Here is a 21,611-nt window from a genome sequence, read left to right as displayed (position 1 = left end):
TCATAAAATACATCCCTTAGAATAATGCATCAAGTGGCAAGCCCACGTGCCCTTTTTTTGCTGGTTAATAAATATTCATAAAAAAAAATAAAAGAAATAATGCGAAGATGGGATTTTATTGGAGGAAAATTTTAAAAAAAATAAAAAAGGGAGTGGGCCCCAACTCCGCAGAAAGAGAAAGAAAGAGATGATTTAGGAGGAGGAGGAGTTAATGAATGTTAGTGTTTCTTTCTATATTTACAAGTTCACATTTTGCATTCATTCATTCATAGCTCCTCCTCTCTGTCTGCCTGTCTCTCTGTCTGCTTGCTTCGGCTCCTCGGCTTCAAAAACGTTCGTCACCAGATCGAAATCCAGAACCCGCCATGTCCTTCGCATCTCGCCGGAAAATCCATCGTTCTCCGGTGACATAGCCCGAACACACAGAGACGGTCGCCGGAGTTTAAACAAAAGCAGACAAATTCGCTCGAAAAGCAAGAGCTTGTTGGATCACAAATTATCCAGAATATATAACTCAAATTAAGCAACCATGAGAAGCGTCAATAGCAGCGTTGATACTATCAACGCCGCCGCCACTGCCATCGTCTCAGCCGAAGCTCGAGCGCAGCCCACCACTGTCCCTGTATATATCTATCTCTCTCTTGCATTCATATATATATATATATATATATATATATGTGTGTTATGTATGATAGGCATATATGTATGCATGTGTGCTGTTTTTTTTTTTCTCTTATCTCAATTTGTTTAATTTGTTGTGTTTTTGGGTCCTTCGTTTACTCTGATTGGTTGCTGAGAAACTGTGGAAATCTGAAACACATATATGAGCAGTTGGATCTTGCGTTTTATGTTCCTTTTACTTATTTTCAATGCTGAAAAGTGAAAAGTATGAAGCTTTGAGTGTTTTTGGGAATCTTTTTAGAGTCTAGAAAACTTATGCCTTGATTTGGTTACTCGACTCTCTCTCTGTTTTGGCTTTTTGGTTCCTTTTCTTTTTTCAGAAAACTTATGCCTTGATTTGTCCATCACATGTTTGGTTTCTCAAATCAGTAGTAATAATAGAGGAAAAAGTTGAGAAATTTAATTGACTTGACTAGTATAAAATGCAAGATTTCAATTTTGGTTCTGTTTTTCTTTTTTCCCAGGGTCTTTGGCAACCAGTATAGCATGGTGTTAGACAAACCACATGCCTTTACCTTTGAATTAACATCATATAGTTCTGTAGTCATTTTATTTCGTGATTTGTCTGTATCATGCATTTCAAGTCCAGACAATGATGTTGGTGGTCAGTAATACACCTGAGCCTTGCTCTGTCTTTAGATAGTAGCCATAGCTTGCTTTACGGAGACGTGGTTGTCTTTGTATTCGTGGGTTGCTTTATGGAAACTTCATTGTGCTTTATGCGGTACTAGTTAAGTGCATTTTATTTCAATGGCTAGTCTTTCAAGTATGTTTTGATGTAGCAGCAGGTAACTTAGATTCCAGATTTTCTTAGTAGCACCTAGCAGATTTACAGAATTTTCTGTAAGGCGTCTGATCAACATTTGGTAGTTCAGAGATTTTGGAGCTTGGGTCAGGAATTCTTCAAGTCACAAGAATCCAATTGGGCATGGGACCTGCTTCCCATTCTAACCACTCATCTTTCTTGCCGCGATAGCTACGGAGGATGTTGTCTGGGAGTGTTTTCAGTATCGCCTTTTAGAGTGCCAGTAGAAACACAAGGGAATTTTGATTTTCAATTTCCACTTGGATACCTTTAACCCATAACTGTCAAATGTTCAATGATCAAGTTTGTTTTATTTGCTATATGAGGCAGAATGGTGCTTTTATATGAAACTTCATACTCATTTTGAAAATTGGGCCTCAATTTCTTCTGTTTGTGGCTTTTAGTTTTAAAGGCAGGTTATTTCCGTTTCTTTAGTGCCTGCTTTCGTAGGATCCCCTTTATCATTGCCCTTATCACCTCTAGTTGTCTGTTCATGCTGTTCATGGATATACTGTAGCCTTTTAAGTCAAGTATTTCAATATTGAAGCCACTTTATGGAGTTTAAATCAAGTTTCGTTTATATTTATAGTTTGTATCAATGAGCATTAACTAGGCTAAAATGATGTGGAAGATTTTCTTTAGCTTCTGGACACATTTTATCCTTGATGCTGGAATAACAAATTGATGCATGTAATATCCGTGAAATGCTTGAGCCTTACTGGGTAAATAAGAAACCAGACATGATCCAGCTGAAACTGAGTCATTGACAATATTTTTTTTTAATCATTTGACTACAGAAAAGAAGATGGGGAAGCTGCTGGAGCCTATATTGGTGCTTTGGGTCTCATAAAAACAAGCGAATTGGTCATGCTGTCCTCGTTCCTGAGCCCGTAGTTCCAGGAGTTGCAGTTTCTGCCATTGATAACCAAACAACCTCAACTGCAATTGTAGTACCCTTCATTGCCCCTCCATCTTCTCCTGCATCTTTCCTCCCATCTGATCCACCATCTGCTACCCAATCACCTGCTGGATTTCTGTCCCTCAAATCTCTTTCTGCCAATGCCTACTCTCCGGGTGGTCCTGCATCCATCTTTTCCATTGGCCCTTATGCATATGAGACCCAGTTAGTCTCACCACCTGTATTCTCTACCTTCAACACTGAACCATCTACTGCTCCATTCACTCCCCCTCCCGAATCTGTGCAGCTGACTACACCTTCATCCCCTGAAGTGCCTTTTGCTCAACTTCTGACTTCTTCACTGGACCGAAATCGTAGAAATAGTGGTACCAACCAGAAGTTTGCATTGTCACACTACGAATTCCAGCCTTACCAACAATATCCAGGAAGTCCGGGTGGTAATCTCATATCACCAGGATCAGCAGTCTCAAATTCTGGCACATCTTCTCCTTTTCCTGACAGACACCCTGTGCTTGAGTTTCGCATGGGAGAAGCTCCAAAACTCTTTGGCTTTGATCATTTCACCACTCGTAAGTGGGGTTCTAGGATAGGTTCTGGATCATTGACCCCAGATGGTGTGGGGCTGGGTTCTAGGCTAGGTTCTGGGTCGTTAACGCCGGATGGCAATGAGCTAGGTTCAAGGCTAGGCTCGGGATGTGTGACCCCCAATGGTGCTGGAATCGGTTCCAGGTTGGGTTCTGGATGTTTGACGCCTGATGGTCCTGGCCCTGCCTCTAGAGACAGTTTCCTTCTGGAGAACCAGATATCTGTGGTGGCATCCCTGGCCAACTCAGAGAGTGGATGTCAAACTGTGGAAACTGTATTTGATCATAGGGTGTCATTTGAATTGACTGGTGAAGATGTTGCTTGCTGTCTTGCAAATAAAGCAGTGGCATCAAATAGAACTGCATCAGGATCTTCAAAGGTTATAGCATCAGAATACCCAAGTGAAAGGGATGCGTTATCTTCAGATTCTAGTAATCACTGTGAGTTTAGTGTTGAGGAAAGTTCCAGTAGAATTCCTGAAAATGTTTCTGGGGAAGGGGAGGATCAAGGTTACCGGAAGCATAGATCCATCACCCTTGGGTCAACGAAGGACTTTAATTTTGACAACACGAAGGCTGAAGTTCCCAATAAGCCCAACATTGGCTCAGAGTGGTGGGCTAACAAAAATGTTGCTGCTAAGGAATCTAAGCCTTGTAATGACTGGACTTTCTTTCCAATTCTACAACCTGGAGTTAGATGACATAGGAATGATTCAACATGGCTTCACCTCTAACCCATCTGATGTATAGCTTGGTAAACCTGGGATCACATTGTTGATGGATGGATGGATGGATGGATTGCAGAGATGAGAGTTTCTTTGGCCCTAAAAATATAATTCAGAGAGAAAATAGATTGTAGAATTGTTAGTGTGAGTACTCAAAGGAGCATTCTTTAGAACATTTCTTTACTTGATGTTATACAAAAGATAGGATTCACTTATAGATTTTGTGTTTTTGAATATTTTTTCTGGATGTGTAATAAAAAGGTCGTATTATCTCATTAACCTCTGAATCATTACACGTTCTTTGCTGCTTTGAATTCTCTACTTCTTTTATATTGGTAGGTCTCTCATATCTGGAAAAAGGCTCATAAAGCATGAGGCTGTTTGATTGAGCCTTACAGAAAGTATCTTTGGTATTTTGATGTTTGGGTCATGCCTGCCTACTCATATCAGTGCGATCATACTTCTTGCCAAGGCTACCAAATTCTAGCTGTTGTGCATATGTTTCATGTCAATTATCTGCCATGTAGGGTCCTGTGAAGGGAATAATAATGCTCCAAGCCCCCCTGACCTGGTCCACTTCACCTAGTTCTCTGTTAAAACTACCCTTAATAGTGCATTTTTGTCTTCTAAAATCGGGTTCTTTGGCCTAAATCAGTTGTGATATATACCAAGTGTAACAAGAATCTGAATATATATATATATATATATATATATATATATATATGTGAGTTCCATTCAAGTTGGTTATGGTGCTGGCCAAGGATAAGCATAAATTGATTGAATGTCTGCTGCGTAAATGGTCAAACCTCATGTCTCTGTCTGCCCTACCCACTTGCCCAAACACCACTACAAGCATGAAACTAGAAAGAAACAGGCTGTGACCAACAAACCAGGAGACATGATAAAACAAGAAGCAATAGGCATGTCATGTGGAGCGTTTTATGGTTCAAAATCAAAGCTCATCACCGTCAGGTGGATAAAGATAAAGAGGCATTTTGCAGTGTGGCAAATTGCAGACCAGAAGGTTTATGTGAAAGTAAAACCTTGACACCTTGTTTGTTTATTAGTTAGATAGATGTAAATCTCATTCCAGGAAGGTCATTTTGGACTCTTTCTGGCATGTCTTGGGCTCAGATATCAGACTTCGAATTGTTTAATGCCCATGAAAATGATATGCCCTCAGGAGCCAGCCTACCCGTGAAATATTTTATTGATGTTTGATAATTTAATAAAAAAGGGAGTGTGTCACATGATTTGGTTACGATATCTGACGTTAAGTGTTGAATTAGATTGAAGATTTTTTATTTTCATGGCATCTAATTGCGTCATTTGTTTTGATTTTCTTCTTTAATAATAATAATAATTCTCTCTTGAGATCCAATAGCGACAAATTGAGTTTGATGTTTTGATAGTAGACAAACAAACAGGTTACAAGCATTTGTGCCTGCTGGCTGGCTGCTATGGAAGAGATGTAAGAGGAGCTCGAATGCTTTGCTTTGCACCAAGGCCTTGAGGTGCTGGTCTCTTATTATCTCAGTTGTCTGGAGGTTCAAGGGTATTGCGACATTGTCGTTGATGCTCTTCCGGGCAAAGTCTCCGTTTCTTTTCGCGGCGATCATCTTCATGTTGTGCATGTTCAACACATTTACCATGAAGCAAATTTTGTCGTTCGTTTCTTGATTAAGAAGGGTCTTACCCCAGATTTTATCTGGACCTCACTTGGTAGGTACAAAAAGTATAAAAAAAGGTGCATTTTTTAAAATACAAAAAATACAGATTGACTAAACATTATCTTTTTGTCGCTCTCACTAAAATATAGTACAAACTTGTCATTTTCCATTAAAACTCAGAAGAAGTAAGAGAAAACATTTTGCCTAAAACAAAAAAAAATCCTTTTTGACTAGCATATTTCATTAATCCATGTAACATTGCAAGAAAAGAAGGCATTTTTGGGACAAAAATTTCTTGTTTTCAAATCCATTTATCATTTATGAGGGATTGTTGTGATGAGAGGGGTACGAGTCTACCACGCAAGAGCATCAAACAGTAAATAAGTTTTCAGAACAGCAAAGATTACAAGATAATCAGGGAATGCTTCATATAAAGGTTTTTCGCTTTTAGATGTGGAAACCGAGAAGAAGCTCAACGATCTCCTCTTTTATTTAATTTAGCTGAAATAGAAAAGTTGGAATCTGCCCATCATCCAATCCAAAACCAAGAACTTTCTGTTTCGTAGAGTGTCTGCTTTGCAGTACAGTTATACACACAATGTTCTTCTGATTTTGACAGCTGCAGAACGGCATGTTGAGGTGAGGTTATGTTGCTTTGGGGCCGGAGTAGCATTAATATATGCACTTTTTTCTGTCTAATATCCTATCTGAAACAGATAATTATACGTGTGGTTATCTTTTCATATTGTGTGTCCGGATCCCTCAATATTATTGAGTTCTTCATAACAAATTTTTGGATATGGGTTTCTTTTTGAGATGGACTTGAAACATTGGCATTGACTTTTTCTTCCCTTAATACTATCTTTGTAAATTTCTGTTATGTATAGAATTTACGATTAAACAGTAAGAAAGTTTCAATCTTGGCTGGTTTTCTTCTTGTTATGTACTGAGCTTCACAGTCCACGCGAAGTTGCAATACTACTACTTATACTGAACTTCTTGTTTAGTTCCTGTTTTCATTGCAGCTGTTTGATCAGGTCTTGAATGAAATGTTGTCTTGCTGCTTCAGATTCATAGCATCACCTTGTATGTCTATTTCAGTGTCCAAAGTTGAATCTTTACTTAATCTGATTGTGCAATTGGTTTCCCTGTTCAGGGTCTTTACATTTTTGGCCTGTATTAATGCATGCTATCGTTAGCTGCGGGGTTCTTAATATATTCTCAAGCGTTTGGAATTTCATATGTATATACCAAGAATAAGATTCTGAGCTTCTTAAGTTGGAAAAATGGCCATGGCTTCTTCTGTGAAAGTGGTTCTTGGCTCAATTGCCTTTGCAGTCTTTTGGGTATTGGCAGTGTTCCCGGCTGTCCCTTTTCTGCCAATTGGGAGGACTGCAGGGTCCCTCCTAGGAGCAATGCTTATGGTTATTTTCAGAGTTTTAACTCCTGACCAAGCATATGCTGCTATTGATCTCCCAATCCTTGGTCTTTTGTTTGGGACAATGGTTGTCAGTATTTACCTTGAAAGAGCAGATATGTTCAAATATTTGGGTAAGTTGCTCTTGTGGAAAACCCAAGGAGCAAAGGATCTGCTCTGCCGAATCTGCTTGATTTCTGCAATTTCCAGTGCTCTCTTCACCAATGACACCTCTTGCGTGGTTTTGACTGAATTTGTTTTAAAAGTTGCAAAACAGCATAACCTCCCACCTCATCCATTCCTACTTGCCCTTGCCTCAAGTGCAAATATTGGGTCTGCAGCAACCCCGATTGGTAATCCTCAGAACTTGGTTATAGCTGTTCAGAGTAAGATTCCTTTCGGAAAATTTGTGATCGGAATTCTCCCTGCAATGCTTGTGGGAATTTTTGTGAACGCCTTAATCCTTTTATGTATGTTCTGGAGGTTGTTGTCTGTCCATAAGGACGAGGAAGATCCAGCTGGAGAAGTTGTTGTAGAGGAGGACGTAAGTTCTCATCGGTTTTCACCAGCCACATTGTCACATAGTGCATCCTTAAACTCCCAAGAATGGAACTCTAGATTAGAAAACGCAGATTTGAAAAGTTCTCCAAATTTTAGTGGGAACATAGATAATGCTGAGACTCTTAGAAACCGTTTACCTTCAAGTGAGAATGAAATAAACAAAGTTCATAGTGGTGCTTTGGACTCTGCAAGAAATTCAATTGCATCAAAAGAGGAGACAGTTGATGTGTCTTCTCACAAAAGGGAGGAAACGATCCTATCGGAAAGGGCTGCGTCAAACAATAGACTAAGAGATGCATGTCCTACAGAGTCTTTGGAAGGGAAGGAAAATCTGACCACAAGATGGAAAAGATTGCTGTGGAAATCTGGTGTTTACCTTGTTACTATAGGAATGCTGATTGCATTGCTTATGGGCCTGAATATGTCATGGTGTGCAATTACTGCTGCACTTGCTCTAGTGGTTCTTGATTTCACAGATGCTGGGCCAAGCCTACAAAAGGTATATTTTATAAGCATATGATCCTCCTCTCTCTGTATGTTAGATTACACTTCTGATAACTTTTTTTTTAATTTTTCTCTACTTTGAGCAGGTCTCGTATTCACTTTTAGTTTTCTTCTGTGGGATGTTTATAACCGTCGAAGGGTTTAACAAAACTGGTATTCCAAGCGCTCTCTGGGACTTCATGGAGCCCCATGCACATATTGATCATGCTACTGGGATAGCTGTTCTTGCCCTAACCATACTTGTGCTATCAAATTTGGCTTCAAATGTACCAACTGGTATGTTGCTGTATTTATTTTTACGATTCTAATGTCTATTTGAAGAACACCAACAGCTAATGATCTCAAAACTGGAGCTGCCACTTTACATGTTTTTTTTTCTTCTTCTTTTCTTTCTTCCTGTTGGCTAGTTCTGTTGCTTGGAGCACGGGTGGCAGCATCGGCGGCTGCAATTTCTGCGGCAGAGGAGAAGAAGGCTTGGCTCCTTTTAGCTTGGGTGAGCACGGTGGCAGGAAATCTATCACTGTTGGGATCAGCAGCCAACTTGATAGTGTGTGAACAGGCTCGCCAATCCCCATACCTTGCATACACTTTATCCTTCTGGAGCCATCTCAAATTTGGCGTCCCCTCCACTCTTTTAGTCACCGCCATTGGTTTGACACTGATAAGATGATTGATCATATTTGCCCTGGTTGGTGTGTTTGATTTAATCAATCTTGTTGCAAGTGAAACTTTTGTACAAAGAAAAAACCAAAAATCATCAACCTTTCGGAATAGGGTTTAGGGTTTGGGCCTTTACCATGATGTGGTTGGTGGGTTTGAAGGATGGGCTTTTACTTTCATGGGCTCTCTTTTTTTGTGGCCTTTTTCATCCATGAAATACAAAATAGGTGGTTTATACTCGAAAAAATCATGACATTAATGTAACAATATTATAAAATAAAATAAAAATAAGAAATTATGATGACTTGGAAGTTAGAAGCCATTTCAATCAAGTATGATCTAAGTAACATTGATGAAAGTAAGAAGAACTGAAGCTGACCTAACCCTAATTTACAGAAAGGGAGTATCTTTCTTGTGTGGGAAGGGAACATGCCACGTGCAAGCAACTAAGGACCCGACAAGTTTTGCTCTCCTCTCCTCTGAATAGCCTAGTTACATCTCCCCTTGACCCTTGACCCCTGTGTAGATTAGATTGGCCATCTTTCATCTCCAGCACCAAACCCTTGTCTCTTGCCTTCTTCATTATTCAGAGTTTTCCTCCAACGAATTTTCATATCAGTATTTATCCTTTTCTTCTTTTCTTCTTTCTTTTTTCCTTATTTCACGTACCATGTTTGCGGTTGAGTGACTTGAAATCAAAACTTGTTTTTCCTACGAATATTATCAACATTCATGAAAACAAACAAAAACAGTCTCATGTTTCATGTGTAGCTACGAATATCACCTAGGAATCAAGTTTCACAGACTTTGACAATTATCAGGAATTCAAGTTGATAAATTATTCAGCCTCAAATCATAGACAGCGAGCGTCGTGTCAACATATATATAACTTGCCGAATAGGGCCAACCAGAACGACCCAAGTCAGTCAAGTGAAGTGAACTCAAGGAGTCCAATTTCTATCAGCTATCTTCTTTTCTTATTATTTTCTATTTTCTATTTTTTTTTAAAATCTTTTATTTATTTATTAGAAGACAAAAAAATGGTCCCCTTTGAGGACATCCAATAAAATTGGAAGCGGTCACTGGTGTAGTTGGTTTGGAATAATTGCTCCCCAAAGTAAGATTTTGGGTTCCAGTTCTAGTATCGGTATTGTGTGTGTGAGTTTAATATATCATTGTCATTCTCAATATAAAAAGATCTTAAGCCAAAAAATAAAGACAAAAAAAGAATAAAAATGTAAGTTACTATTTAGCATACCTTTTCTGCTGACATAAAAGGTCAAAACAGCATCATCTTTTCTTTTAATGGAGTAAATTGTATGACTTTTTCCGGCAAAAAACACATATATGCTGCTACCCTTTTATTTTGTTTTGAAGAAATCATCGTACTCTATAAGAATTTTCTCTCTGATCTTCACTTATTTACTCTTCCGGGTTACAAGTTTATTTAATTAAAATTTTATTTTAGTTTGCATCTCATTTAAACTTGTTGAATCCAATAGAGTTTAAAATCACTTTATCAAACCACCCCCACATCATGATCAATAAGTGAAGTTTTCCTAATCATCACGCACGCATAATGATTTTTTTATTTATTTTAAAAATATACACCCTAATTAACCAGTTGGGAAAACCTTTACAAAAACATTAATAATTAAAAGAAGAAAACAACAAATATACCTACCCAGAAAACAAAGTTCATTATGTTTAAATAATGAATAAATAAAATAATAAAAAAACACACCCACACACCCACACACCCACACAAAGTAGTTCAACCTAACAATTAGTAGCATGGTCCAATTAATTTTGACTGCACCAATTAAAACCTGTCAATATTTTATTGGAATAAAATGATGGTATGATATGACTGTAAACCTTAATCCCATTATATTCTCTCAAATTATGCCATCCCCAAACAATTACTTTAATGAGTAGCTACAAATGTTTCTTAATCACCACTAAATTTCAACATACATGAACCATGCAATCAATAAAATTATGCATTTCACTTGCTAAAGGTTACTCTCACTCATCTAATTATTTTTAGCCTGCTAATTACAATTTGGATGCCATACTTTGCAATGTTTTCTTGTTTAATTTAAATTTTTTTAAAGAAAGATACTGCACTACTTTATAATTAAAAGTTGGGTATCAATCAAGTTGTCTGTTTTTTTTTTTCCTTAGGCACATATAATCAAGTTGTCGCCAGACTCAATTTACTTTTTGTACATTGATAAATCATGGAATGATTTTAAATTTTAAAGTGAGGGCTGCCATCTACATCACAAACTACACTATTTTTTTTTCTTTTGAAGTAATTATTGCATATACGAAATGATGACTTTGAGAAATTACAATCCCCATTAAAAATAAAATCATATTAAAAAATTTATTTACCCCCAAAATTTTTGTAACGAAATAGTCATGACGTGTTTATTAATTCGTGTGTTTACTCATGAATTAAAATAAAAAGTTGGACTCCAATTATGGATTACTCGTACGTTTATCGACATCATGGAATGAATATGTAAGTGGGGCACACACAAAATCATAAAATTCATTGGACTCTTAGGTGGGAAATAGTATTCTTACTCCTGGAGAATCAACCCATCAGGAATTCATATTTTTCTACCAATTATATCATCACATACCCCAATTCTAAATAATTTAGTAATCAACTTCATGTAATCCAGATTTTGACTCATCCTCAATTTAATTCCTCCTCGTCCAGTTACGGATTAGTAAACATAGTTTAAATGTCATTAGTTTTAAAAAAAAAATCCTTGTTGGAGAGCAGAAGGAAATGAAGGTGGAATATGTAACCTGGCACTGTTACAGTAATTAAATATTTCTTCAATCATCCGTATTAAATTTGTAAAAAAATATAAAACAAAAAATCAGCTTCAGACAACTTATTAATGTCTTATGCTCAGACATGCTCTCTCTCTTTTTCTCTCTCTCTAAAAGCGACGATTCCCCTCAACCTTTCAATGCAAGTAAATACATCAAAATCCTCTTTATCCCATTACTCGCGTTGCGCCCTTGATTTTTAGGGGTTTGTTTTCTGAGCTATTTCACTGTGCAATCAGAAGAAGTTCATCAAGTTCATCGTTGAGATTTGTGCCAGATTCCAAGTGGGTTTAGCTCGGATTTTGCAGCTCCTAATATTTACAGTAAGTATCATACTGTCTGTTATCTAAGTGCAATAAATTTCAGATTTTTCTTTAAGTTAGTTAGCTGTTGATTCCGCTCAGATTATTTAGTTGTAAGTAGATCTGTGTTGCAAGCTTGTGCTTGTGAGCAATTTGGGATCGAAACCTTTCGTTTCGTTCCCGAGAAAATTGGTGAAAGAAGATTAAACTGAAATTTTGAACTTTATTCTTACCGTTATTTCGTGTTCTGGGTATTGAAAAATTGAGCCAATGGGTCCATGCCGCTTGTTGAAGTCGGAGTTTTTGTGCCCAATTTATCAAGCTTTGGATTAGAAATTATGGGTTTCATTTGCTTTTTGCCGCGTTTAGTAGGGAACCAAACAAAGATTAGTGTTTTTGGATTGGAAAGAAGTGGGTGCGAGCTAATTTAACCTAGTGGTGCACTCCAAAATTTAATGGTTCACATTTGTTGAGTGCATTAAGTCAATGTCATGTTAAGCCAGGTTAGTGCGTGTGGCACGAGCATAAGCAATGGTCAGATTCCTCTGATCTACAAAATTTTATAAACTAGGATTTAGGTCCTAGTGTCATTTACTTAGTTTTGGTTGTTTTTGCAACATAGCCTTCTGTGCCTTGTATTTAATTTGGAGATCCTTGAAATAGAGTTACTGACCTGCAGCCTTTATCCCTGCAGGTTTTTGTTATGCACTGAATTTAATTGCGAACTCATTCAAATACTGGCTGATATTTTAGAATTGGAAGGTGTGGCTTTCCCTTGTATCTGTCTGATGAAAGTCATTTCTGGAAGTCAGAACTGAACATTCTGTTGGTCTCAAAACCTGTATAGGTGCAGTAACTGGTTAATAATCTCACTCACTGATCGAGAGAAAATTAGCTGATTGATAATCCCATGTAATGGTGCTGTACAATAAGTTATAATGCTGGCAAATGAAATAGCTTTAGAGTACTTGCCCATTGATTCCATAAAACTTTTATGAGAAATATGCCTTCATGGTGGGGGAAGTCGTCGTCCAAAGAAGCAAAGAAGAAGGCCGGAAAGGAAAGTTTCATTGACTCATTACATCGGAAATTTAAATTTTCATCAGAAAGTAGAGTGAATGGTAGATCAGGAGGGTCACAAGGACATTGCAATGACACAATTTCGGAAAAGGGATGTCAATCCCCTATAGAATCAAGATCCCCTTCGCCCTCCAAAAATGTTTCAAGATGTCAAAGTTTTGCTGAAAGGACTAATGCTCAACCACTTCCACTTCCTGGTCTACATCCTGCTCATGTTGGTCGTACAGATTCTGGAATTAGTATATCAACAAAACCAAGATCGGAAAAAGGCTCTAAGCCATTATTGTTTCTACCTCTCCCGATGCCTGGGTGCATTGGTAGTAGGTCAAATCCTACAGACTTAGATGGAGATATGGTCACTGCTTCAGTTTTTAGTGAGAGCTCCGTTGATAGTGATGATCCAGCTGACTCATGCCATCGTAGCCCTCAGGCAACTGACTATGACAATGGGAATAGAACTGCTGCGGGAAGCCCTTCCAGGTGAGCTTTCACTTGTTGCACATGCCATTATGCTACTAGTAAGCATCTTTTATGTATATGCATGGATGTGCATGATTTATTTGTAATTCTTTTAGCTTGCTCATCCCTGATAAATTTACTGCAATTTTTCTGAAGTTCAATGCTGAAGGATCAGATATTCACTGTTGCCCCAATAAAGTCAAGAGAGCCAAAAAAATCAGCCATTTCCTTCAGTAATAACATTTCCCCTACATCACCCAAACGGAGGCCTTTAAGAAGTCATGTGCCAAACCTACAGGTTCCTTATCATGGAGCATTCTGCAGTGCTCCTGACAGCTCAAAGTCAAGTCCTTCTAGAAGTCCAATGAGAGCATTTGGCAATGAGCAAGTTGTGAACACTGCTTTCTGGGCTGCAAAAACTTATACAGATGTCACCCTAGTTGGATCTGGCCACTGCTCCAGTCCAGGTTCGGGTCACAATTCTGGGCATAATTCAATGGGAGGGGATATGTCTGGACAATTGTTTTGGCAGCAAAGCAGGGGTAGCCCTGAGTATTCTCCAGTACCCAGTCCCAGAATGACAAGCCCAGGCCCAGGATCAAGAATTCATAGCGGTGCCGTTACACCTATCCATCCTAGAGCAGGAGGGACTCCCAATGAGACACAGACAAGCTGGGCTGATGATGGGAAACAACAAAGTCATCGTTTGCCTCTTCCTCCTGTGACAATTTCTAATGCGTCTCCCTTTTCTCATTCAAATTCAGCAGCAACATCTCCTTCTGTGCCACGAAGTCCAGGAAGGGCAGAGAACCCAGCAAGTCCTGGTTCACGCTGGAAAAAGGGAAAGCTGCTGGGTAGAGGGACATTTGGACACGTTTATGTTGGTTTTAATAGGTAGATACCTAATTATATTTCCTATCACTCTCTCTCTCTCTCTCTCTCTCTCTCTCTCTCTCTCTCTCTCTATATATATATATATATATATATATATATATATATATATCACTTATTAGTTAATATCCTACCTGATTTATATTATTAACTTGTTTAGTGAAAGTGGCGAAATGTGTGCAATGAAGGAGGTTACATTATTTTCTGACGATGCAAAGTCCAAAGAAAGTGCTAAGCAGTTAATGCAGGTATCATCATGCTGTTTTATGTGTCATTAAGCTTCCTTGGACAAACGTTATATGCTTTGTGTCTTTTGTTTGACTTTAATGTTGCATGTTTTGACAGGAAATTACTTTATTGAGTCGTTTACGGCATCCAAACATTGTTCAATATTATGGGTCTGAATCAGTAAGTCTTCTGTCCATTATGTATTATTCATATTACGCATTTAAATACCATTACTTACGACAATCTTTTATTTGTCTTGTTTGTCATTATCGTATGTTTAGTTATGACAAGAGTGACTCTGAAGAAGTTAATGCTATATGTATTCAGTAGTTGTCAGTTCACAGGTCTTTAGCAAGCTAAGCATGGTACTCTTAATTGGTCTGCCATAAAGCCACATTATCTGCATTATTAATTTCTGATTGAAGATTCAAGTACCATTGTACTCCACTTGATGTAAGCTGATAGTCATTTGTATAACAGGTTGGTGATAGGCTGTATATATATTTGGAGTATGTATCTGGCGGCTCCATATATAAACTTCTCCAAGACTATGGGCAATTTGGTGATCTAGCAATTCGTAGTTATACTCAGCAAATCTTGTCGGGACTTGCATATTTACATGCTAAAAATACCGTCCACAGGTGAATTTCATTACCTATTTTTGATCAAGTAATTTGAAGCTCAACTGTTGCAGTATACTGATTGTAATGTATATACTGGACATTAAGCATCTTTCATCTTTATAAAACTGTGTGTTCTTTTGTACAGGGATATTAAAGGAGCAAATATACTTGTAGACCCAAATGGACGTGTCAAGTTAGCAGACTTTGGGATGGCAAAGCATGTAAGCATAGGCATTTTTACTTTTCATATTAAGTGTTGTTAAATGAAATGACTATTAAATTATGCACGTGAGACCAGAAGAATAGGGAAATAGGATTGCTTTTGTAATGGTTGGTTGTGGTTCACATTATCATTTTCATATTCCTATCAGCAGATTCTACCTTGTTGAGAGCTTTTGTGAATGCATGCAAAGAGCATAATTGATAAAACTGTGATCTTAAATGAAATTGCATGAGTTTGCGGCTGGAACTTTTTTCTCCATATTTACTTTCTAGTTGCTAATATATTATATATCACAGAACAAGCCTGCTTGACCTTAATTATGTGGATCAATCTTGCTCTCCAAACTTATCTTGTGTGCTTTGCAGATCACTGGCCAGTCATGTCCTTTATCATTTAAGGGAAGCCCTTACTGGATGGCACCTGAGGTTATACTTTTTCTAGTTTTCCCCTTCATCTCCTCGGTGACATACTTTGTGATGGTTTTACCTAATCTTCACTTCTGTTGCGTCCCCAGGTTATAAAAAACTCAAGTGGTTGCAACCTTGCTGTGGACATATGGAGTCTTGGGTGCACTGTTTTGGAAATGGCTACAACAAAACCACCTTGGAGCCAGTATGAAGGGGTAAGAATTTAGATCTCGTGATGAAAGCTTTTGTTTGAATTTGAGACTGAGATCATAGCAGCTGATTCAAGCATTCTCTCATGTTTGAGGCTCATGTGTAATAATATGTTGCGTATATTTGAAACATGTTCATTAATTGTTCTTTCTTTTCATTGTGTAAATATATTCTTTTTGCGGTTAATAGGTTGCTGCCATGTTTAAGATTGGGAATAGTAGGGAACTGCCAGTAATTCCAGATCACCTCTTGGATGATGGAAAGGATTTCATAAGGCAATGCTTACAGCGAAATCCACTCCATCGTCCTACAGCTGCTCAGCTTTTGGAGCATCCTTTTGTGAAATATGCTGCACCTTTGGAAAGGCCTATCTTGGGTCTTGAGCCTTCTGATCCACCCTCTGGGATTACAAATGGAGTGAAAGCACTGGTATGAATTCCATTTTTACCACAAATGTAAAATTGGTATCTTATGGTGTTGGTAGTTTTGTGCTCAGTCTCTATTTATGTTTGAGCATAGTGCATGCTATCAAGTTTATGAGTCCTCTCTTGTTGCTTCTTATTTTCATCTGTTGTGTTTTATTGATCATTGTCAGGGCATTGGGCAATCAAGGAATTTCTCCAACTTGGATTCAGATAGGCTTGCAATTCATTCATCTAGAGTTTCAAAAACTAATAACCATACCAGGTCTCTCTCTCTCTCCCTCTCTCTCTCTCTCTCTCTCTATATATATATATATATATATATATATATATATATATATATCTCTCTCTCTCTCTCTCTCTCTCTCTCTCTCTCTATGTTTCTCCCTGATGATGATTACAACAACAGTTTGATAATAAGATTTTGGTTTGATCTTATTTTCCTAAACTCCAGTGAGATCCATATTCCAAGGAACATATCATGCCCCGTCTCACCCATCGGAAGTCCTCTATTGCACTCAAGGTCACCACCACACCTAAATGGAAGAATGTCACCTTCTCCTATATCTAGCCCGCGCACCACTTCGGGCTCATCCACACCTCTCACAGGTGGCAGCGGTGCCATTCCATTTATTCACATGAAACAGTCCATCAACTTGCAAGAGGGTTTTGGAGGCATTTCAAAGCCCATGAATGGTTTCTATGTCAATGGGCCCTCCTCCTATCACGATTCATGTCCTGACATGTTTCGAGGGAAGCAGCCAGGGTCTCATATCTTCTCAGAACTGATGCCTTGTGAGAATGATGTTCTGGGAAAGCAATTTGTAAGGCCTGCCCATGCGGAGCAGTATGATGGACAGTCAGTTTTGGCTGATCGTGTGTCTCGCCAACTCCTTAAGGATCATGTTAAGATGAACTTGTCACTGGATTTAAGTCCCAACTCTCCTTTGCCCAGCCGCACAAACGGTGTCTAACTAATTTTGATGGACCCGCCAATCAGTTCAAGCTCTCAAGTTAATCAGACCATTCTTGGATATACTGGATCAACTATCCGTCATGTTGAACTGCAAAGGAAATTATATTTGTACAATAAGGACCCAAAGTTGAAGAACTGTGGAATAAGGTTGAAGCTCTGGAAAGTTAGTGGCTGGAAGCAGGCAACTCTTTTGCATGGCTTAGTGTTCAGGCTTATGGCATTTGGTAAGCTAAGCCAGACGAGATCTGATTCTGAAATCATGCATGGTCAAGCTCAATTCCTGACAAATAATAGACTTTTATAGTACATAGAACGTGACGCGGTTTTGACTTTGTACAAAGTTGAGTGCTTGACTGATTGGAGCAATGAAAGCTTGATTTCGCCGGACAAGGATGGCTTCTGATGATCCAAATGTATTGCAGTTTCTTCGGTAAGAAAATACTCAAGGCAGCAAGAAATGTATATTTTTTGAGATGTTCATATAGAGAAAGAGAGGCTAAGAAGCAGCCTAAGAGAGAAAACTATTAGCTTTGGAACAATTTTTTGTGTCTGAAACTGCTGTACAGAAGACGGGAGACTGAGCTGGGGTCCTGATTTGGTTAACGAAATAGTCAGTTGGGGATTTTTGAAGCCTGCACATTCTGTTTCTTGTACTGATTTATTGCAGGCTCATGTGTAACATTGTATACTCTTGTATCTCATTTCTTTCTTGTATCATGTATGTATGTATGTACTGTACATCATCCACTTAAGTGAAATGAAGAAATCTAACCACATGTTTCTCTTTTATCTTCTTGGGTTGCCACGTGGCATGTGATTAGCAAATTGAACAAACAAGCAAAAGTATGATTTGGAGTTGTGGTTTTAGGGTATGAGTTTATTGAAAGATGAAATTTCTGAAGTTAATACACGATGTCAAACGACAAACCAATCTCTGTCGTTTGAAGGGAATATCCAATGTGCATTATGTAAATGTTTATATAGCAATTACAGTATTATGTGATGAGTTTCCAGAAAATCATTTCACCAAATCCATGCTGAAATCCCAGAGTTTCTTCGCCAAGTCCACGTCTTGACCTTGTGGCCTTGGCTTGGCTAGGTTACTGTCTGAAAAATATTCACCTGTTACCCCCTTCACTTGTGGATGCAGTGCCACGTAGCATGTTGTTGCTGCTCCCTATGATCGACAAAGTTCATAAACAATCAAATTCTAAATTCAAATGGTTTAGAGAGTGAATTTGAATCAAAATATTTTTCTTGAGTATTTGAAATTCATCACATTTCGGAATACTCAAATTCACTTCATCTTCTATTTGCTCTATAGGTTGGATAGCTTACCTGCTGAACACTTTTAAGCACAGCTCTACCGAGCAAATTAACAAGCCCTGCATCAAACCAGAAGACCAAAAGTATAAATATCTGAAACTAAGCACATAATGAATACAGAGCCTCCTCGTCAAAGTTTCCTTTTTTCACGTAGTTTTCGTGCTAAAGTGAAGTGCTTACCATTAATGGTGCTGTTGTGACGGAAAAGATTCGTAACAATTGCACCAGGGTGAAGTGAGTTTGCAGTTATATCTGCTCCATCTTCCTGTTGAAGAAACAATCACAAATAACAAAAAAAGAGAATACGTATGTAGAAAAATACGTATATGGGCAGATGTATGCAAGCTGCTATTTTCATGAATGATGATTCTGTTGAGATACTGAAGAAGCACTCCCTCTCAAGATAAATAACAGAAAATTCTTATGCCTCCAATGCCAACTTTTTTGAAAAAGTAAGACGGATGGAGAAAAAGAAACATTTCGTGAACAAGTTGCTGATTGCCAATTCAGCAAGAATATAATACAAAAGCAGTGATATAAGTGTGAACAGTGGCCTAAAAGTTGGATTTTAAAGAGGCCATTGATAAACTCTGGCACCATTCATTTGTTGTCTAATTCATTTCACCTGGGTCTGGGAGAAGACAATATACCTTTAAACGTTTTGCAAGCTCATTAGCGTGCAAAATGTTAGCAAGCTTGGATTGACCATATGCAGCAAAACTGCTGTACCTGCAGAGCCAGTCTAAACTCAGATAAAGCATATAGAATTCTCAATTCACAGCATATGCTATCAACAAAAATGTATTAGATAAATATACTATGCGGCTAAGCCGTGCACAAGTACTGATATGGTATCAGAATCGAATTTGTAACTCACTTCCATCCACCTTTAATTAAAAAAAAACAAGTTGTAAATCACACACTAACATATAAAATAATATCTCAAAAGTAAGGGTTGTCTCATTGTTACCCTGATGGGTCGTTAATTTTATCAAAACGAATTCCTTCCCGATATGGATACCGGTGAGCTTCTGAGGACACATTTACAATTCTCCCTTCTTTGCTGCTTTTACGTGCTGTTTTTTTCATAGTATCCAATAAAAGATTTGTCAAAAGAAAATGACCTGCAAAATCGGGAAAAGAATGAGACAAGTATTGCACATTAATCTTATGTGCCTGGCTTTCCACGTAAGTCACACAATTCTGTGTGCAGCAAGATGGCAATGGAGAGGAAGGAGGGCGGGAGATAAACAAGATTTTAACAGACATATAAGCAGTCATCTAGCTTGAATGTTTATTTGCTCAAATTGGGAAAAGACAAAACATTCAGTCTAGTAGGACAGCTTAAAACAAACAATACTTTAAAATGCCATTTTCATGATCTAATCAGTGCAACATACCCACGTGGTTTGTGGCAAACTGAAGTTCTATGTTGTCTTTCGAAAGCATGAAAGGGGTGGCCATAATTCCTGCATTGTTACTTATGAAAGAAAAGTAAAGTTATCACAGGTGAGTTTTTTGAGACACAGCGGGGTTATGCATATGACACTGCTAGGGAATGATAAGACAAAATATGACAAAACTTGCACCCTTACATTAGAATGTTTAGAGGACGACCAGAGGAATTAAACTCTGAGGCAAATTTCCTCACAGATGATAATGAACTGAGATCCAATTCAATAGCATCAATTTTGGCAGTGGGTATTTCCTTAACTATTGCTTCTTTCACATCTTTACCAGCAGCCATATTCCTCACTCCCATAATCACATGGGCACCACGCAGTGCAAGAACGCGTGTAGTTTCGGTGCCAATACCACTGGATGCTCCTGCAATGAAAATATGCAGAGCCAAATTTAAAAAAAAATGCCCATAAGACCATGTAAGAACTTTAAGATCAGTCTTGACCAAAAAAAAACTTTACGATCTGTGTATCCTCATTTACTAGCAAGAAAACTTCCTGTGTCAATTCTTATTTTGAATGAAAACTGCAGTTACATAAAAGTGTTGGGCATAAACGGCTACAAATGCTACACTCCACAACTTCAGGGAAATTTTCTTTTCACAGTGCTTGATATATCAAGGATGGACACAATCATTCTATTAGAATTCCATACAAGAAAACTGATTCCGAGAGAGGGTAAATTTTGATACATAATATTGGATTGTTGATTGTTGAGTAATATGGAACAAGAAATGGACCCCACAACACAAAACTAGACTGCATTAATCTCAGATTGTCAAAACAATACTGCATCAGCAAAAAAGGATTCAAGTGAAAAATTAGCATGTTAGGTACCTACCACTATCCAAAATTCTAATTTTCTATTATTTTTATAAGTAAATCAAGAACTGATTTAATATTATCCAGTCATCCATATAACTAGAAAATGGGTGATCCATACTATCTTCCAACTGTAAAATCTTATCAAGAGATGAAAATATACTGCACAACATAACATGGTAAGAGTTGAAGAAAATAAATATATAGATATCAATTTTGAGGAAAGAAAAAGCAAATGGACTTTGCCTGTAACAATGGCAGTGAGACCACTGGCATCAATCCCTTGAGTAACTTCTTCTGCCGTGGAAGAAGATGAGAACCCAGATGGCCCTTTTCTTCTAAACAACCACATCTTTCTCTCTGGCTCTCCTTCTTTCTCAGATACCTCACAGAAAGCAAAGAAATGGGAAAGCGTGGGTTTTTGGCGACAGTTGTGAGGAGGAGTTTTTAACTGTTGGAAAGCACGTTATAAAAACAGCGGTGAGCGTGAGTGGGTGGAGCCTCAGCCAGTCAGCTTCTTTTGTTCTGTGTTCCTGGCTATGTCTATGTGGCAATTCCTGAATACACTAGTTTAGTTTTGGACATACACAAAGTTGGAAGGTCAACTCAGTTACTGTGAATACATATTCGAAATAACACGTATAGTTGCTTGTTAAGGCCCATTTACAAAAACCTGACCCAACCAAAGAGGTGTTGGCAGCTTACAATCCGACCCGCCCAAATCTGAATCGGGCCGATTCCTTCCCGAATCCCCATCCAAAAGTCCGAAACCCTAACTACCAGCACGTGTGAGGGCGCCTCCT

The 21,611-nt window shown here is 38.2% G+C and overlaps 4 protein-coding genes across 4 annotated transcripts; 3 read left to right on the top strand and 1 right to left on the bottom strand.

Annotated features, from left to right (window-relative positions):
- Nucleotides 1-217: 217 nt before the first annotated feature.
- On the top strand, nt 218-3,993 carry LOC110767641 (hydroxyproline-rich glycoprotein family protein). The gene is made up of 2 exons (XM_021971235.2): nt 218-622; nt 2,284-3,993. Exons 1-2 carry the CDS (start codon nt 530-532, stop codon nt 3,688-3,690), a joined length of 1,500 nt encoding a protein of 499 aa, XP_021826927.1. The 5' UTR covers nt 218-529; the 3' UTR covers nt 3,691-3,993.
- A 942-nt stretch (nt 3,994-4,935) lies between these two features.
- LOC110767789 (Divalent ion symporter) lies at nt 4,936-8,703 on the top strand. Its single transcript, XM_021971444.2, has 4 exons — nt 4,936-6,023; nt 6,541-7,861; nt 7,953-8,142; nt 8,274-8,703. The coding sequence occupies exons 2-4, from the start codon at nt 6,671-6,673 to the stop codon at nt 8,534-8,536; spliced, it is 1,644 nt and encodes a 547-aa protein (XP_021827136.2). The 5' UTR covers nt 4,936-6,023; nt 6,541-6,670; the 3' UTR covers nt 8,537-8,703.
- Nucleotides 8,704-11,438: 2,735 nt separating this feature from the next.
- On the top strand, nt 11,439-17,989 carry LOC110767750 (mitogen-activated protein kinase kinase kinase YODA). The gene is made up of 12 exons (XM_021971390.2): nt 11,439-11,702; nt 12,376-13,241; nt 13,377-14,114; nt 14,272-14,359; nt 14,457-14,519; nt 14,820-14,980; nt 15,108-15,183; nt 15,551-15,610; nt 15,700-15,807; nt 15,992-16,231; nt 16,398-16,489; nt 16,679-17,989. Exons 2-12 carry the CDS (start codon nt 12,676-12,678, stop codon nt 17,196-17,198), a joined length of 2,712 nt encoding a protein of 903 aa, XP_021827082.1. The 5' UTR covers nt 11,439-11,702; nt 12,376-12,675; the 3' UTR covers nt 17,199-17,989.
- A 67-nt stretch (nt 17,990-18,056) lies between these two features.
- Nucleotides 18,057-21,344, bottom strand: LOC110767751 (short-chain dehydrogenase TIC 32, chloroplastic). The gene is made up of 8 exons (XM_021971391.2): nt 21,055-21,344; nt 20,122-20,353; nt 19,927-20,006; nt 19,497-19,650; nt 19,177-19,255; nt 18,707-18,791; nt 18,539-18,585; nt 18,057-18,377 (listed from the first exon to the last, which is right to left on the bottom strand). Exons 1-8 carry the CDS (start codon nt 21,158-21,160, stop codon nt 18,219-18,221), a joined length of 942 nt encoding a protein of 313 aa, XP_021827083.1. The 5' UTR covers nt 21,161-21,344; the 3' UTR covers nt 18,057-18,218.
- Between the last annotated feature and the right edge of the window lie 267 nt (nt 21,345-21,611).

The sequence above is a fragment of the Prunus avium genome, chromosome 2 (assembly GCF_965620075.1).
Source record: "Prunus avium chromosome 2, drPruAviu1.hap1.1, whole genome shotgun sequence".
In the NCBI taxonomy this organism is placed as follows: Eukaryota; Viridiplantae; Streptophyta; class Magnoliopsida; order Rosales; family Rosaceae; genus Prunus; species Prunus avium.
Note: the sequence above shows the minus strand (reverse complement) of the source record. Positions and strands in the feature narration are given on the sequence as shown.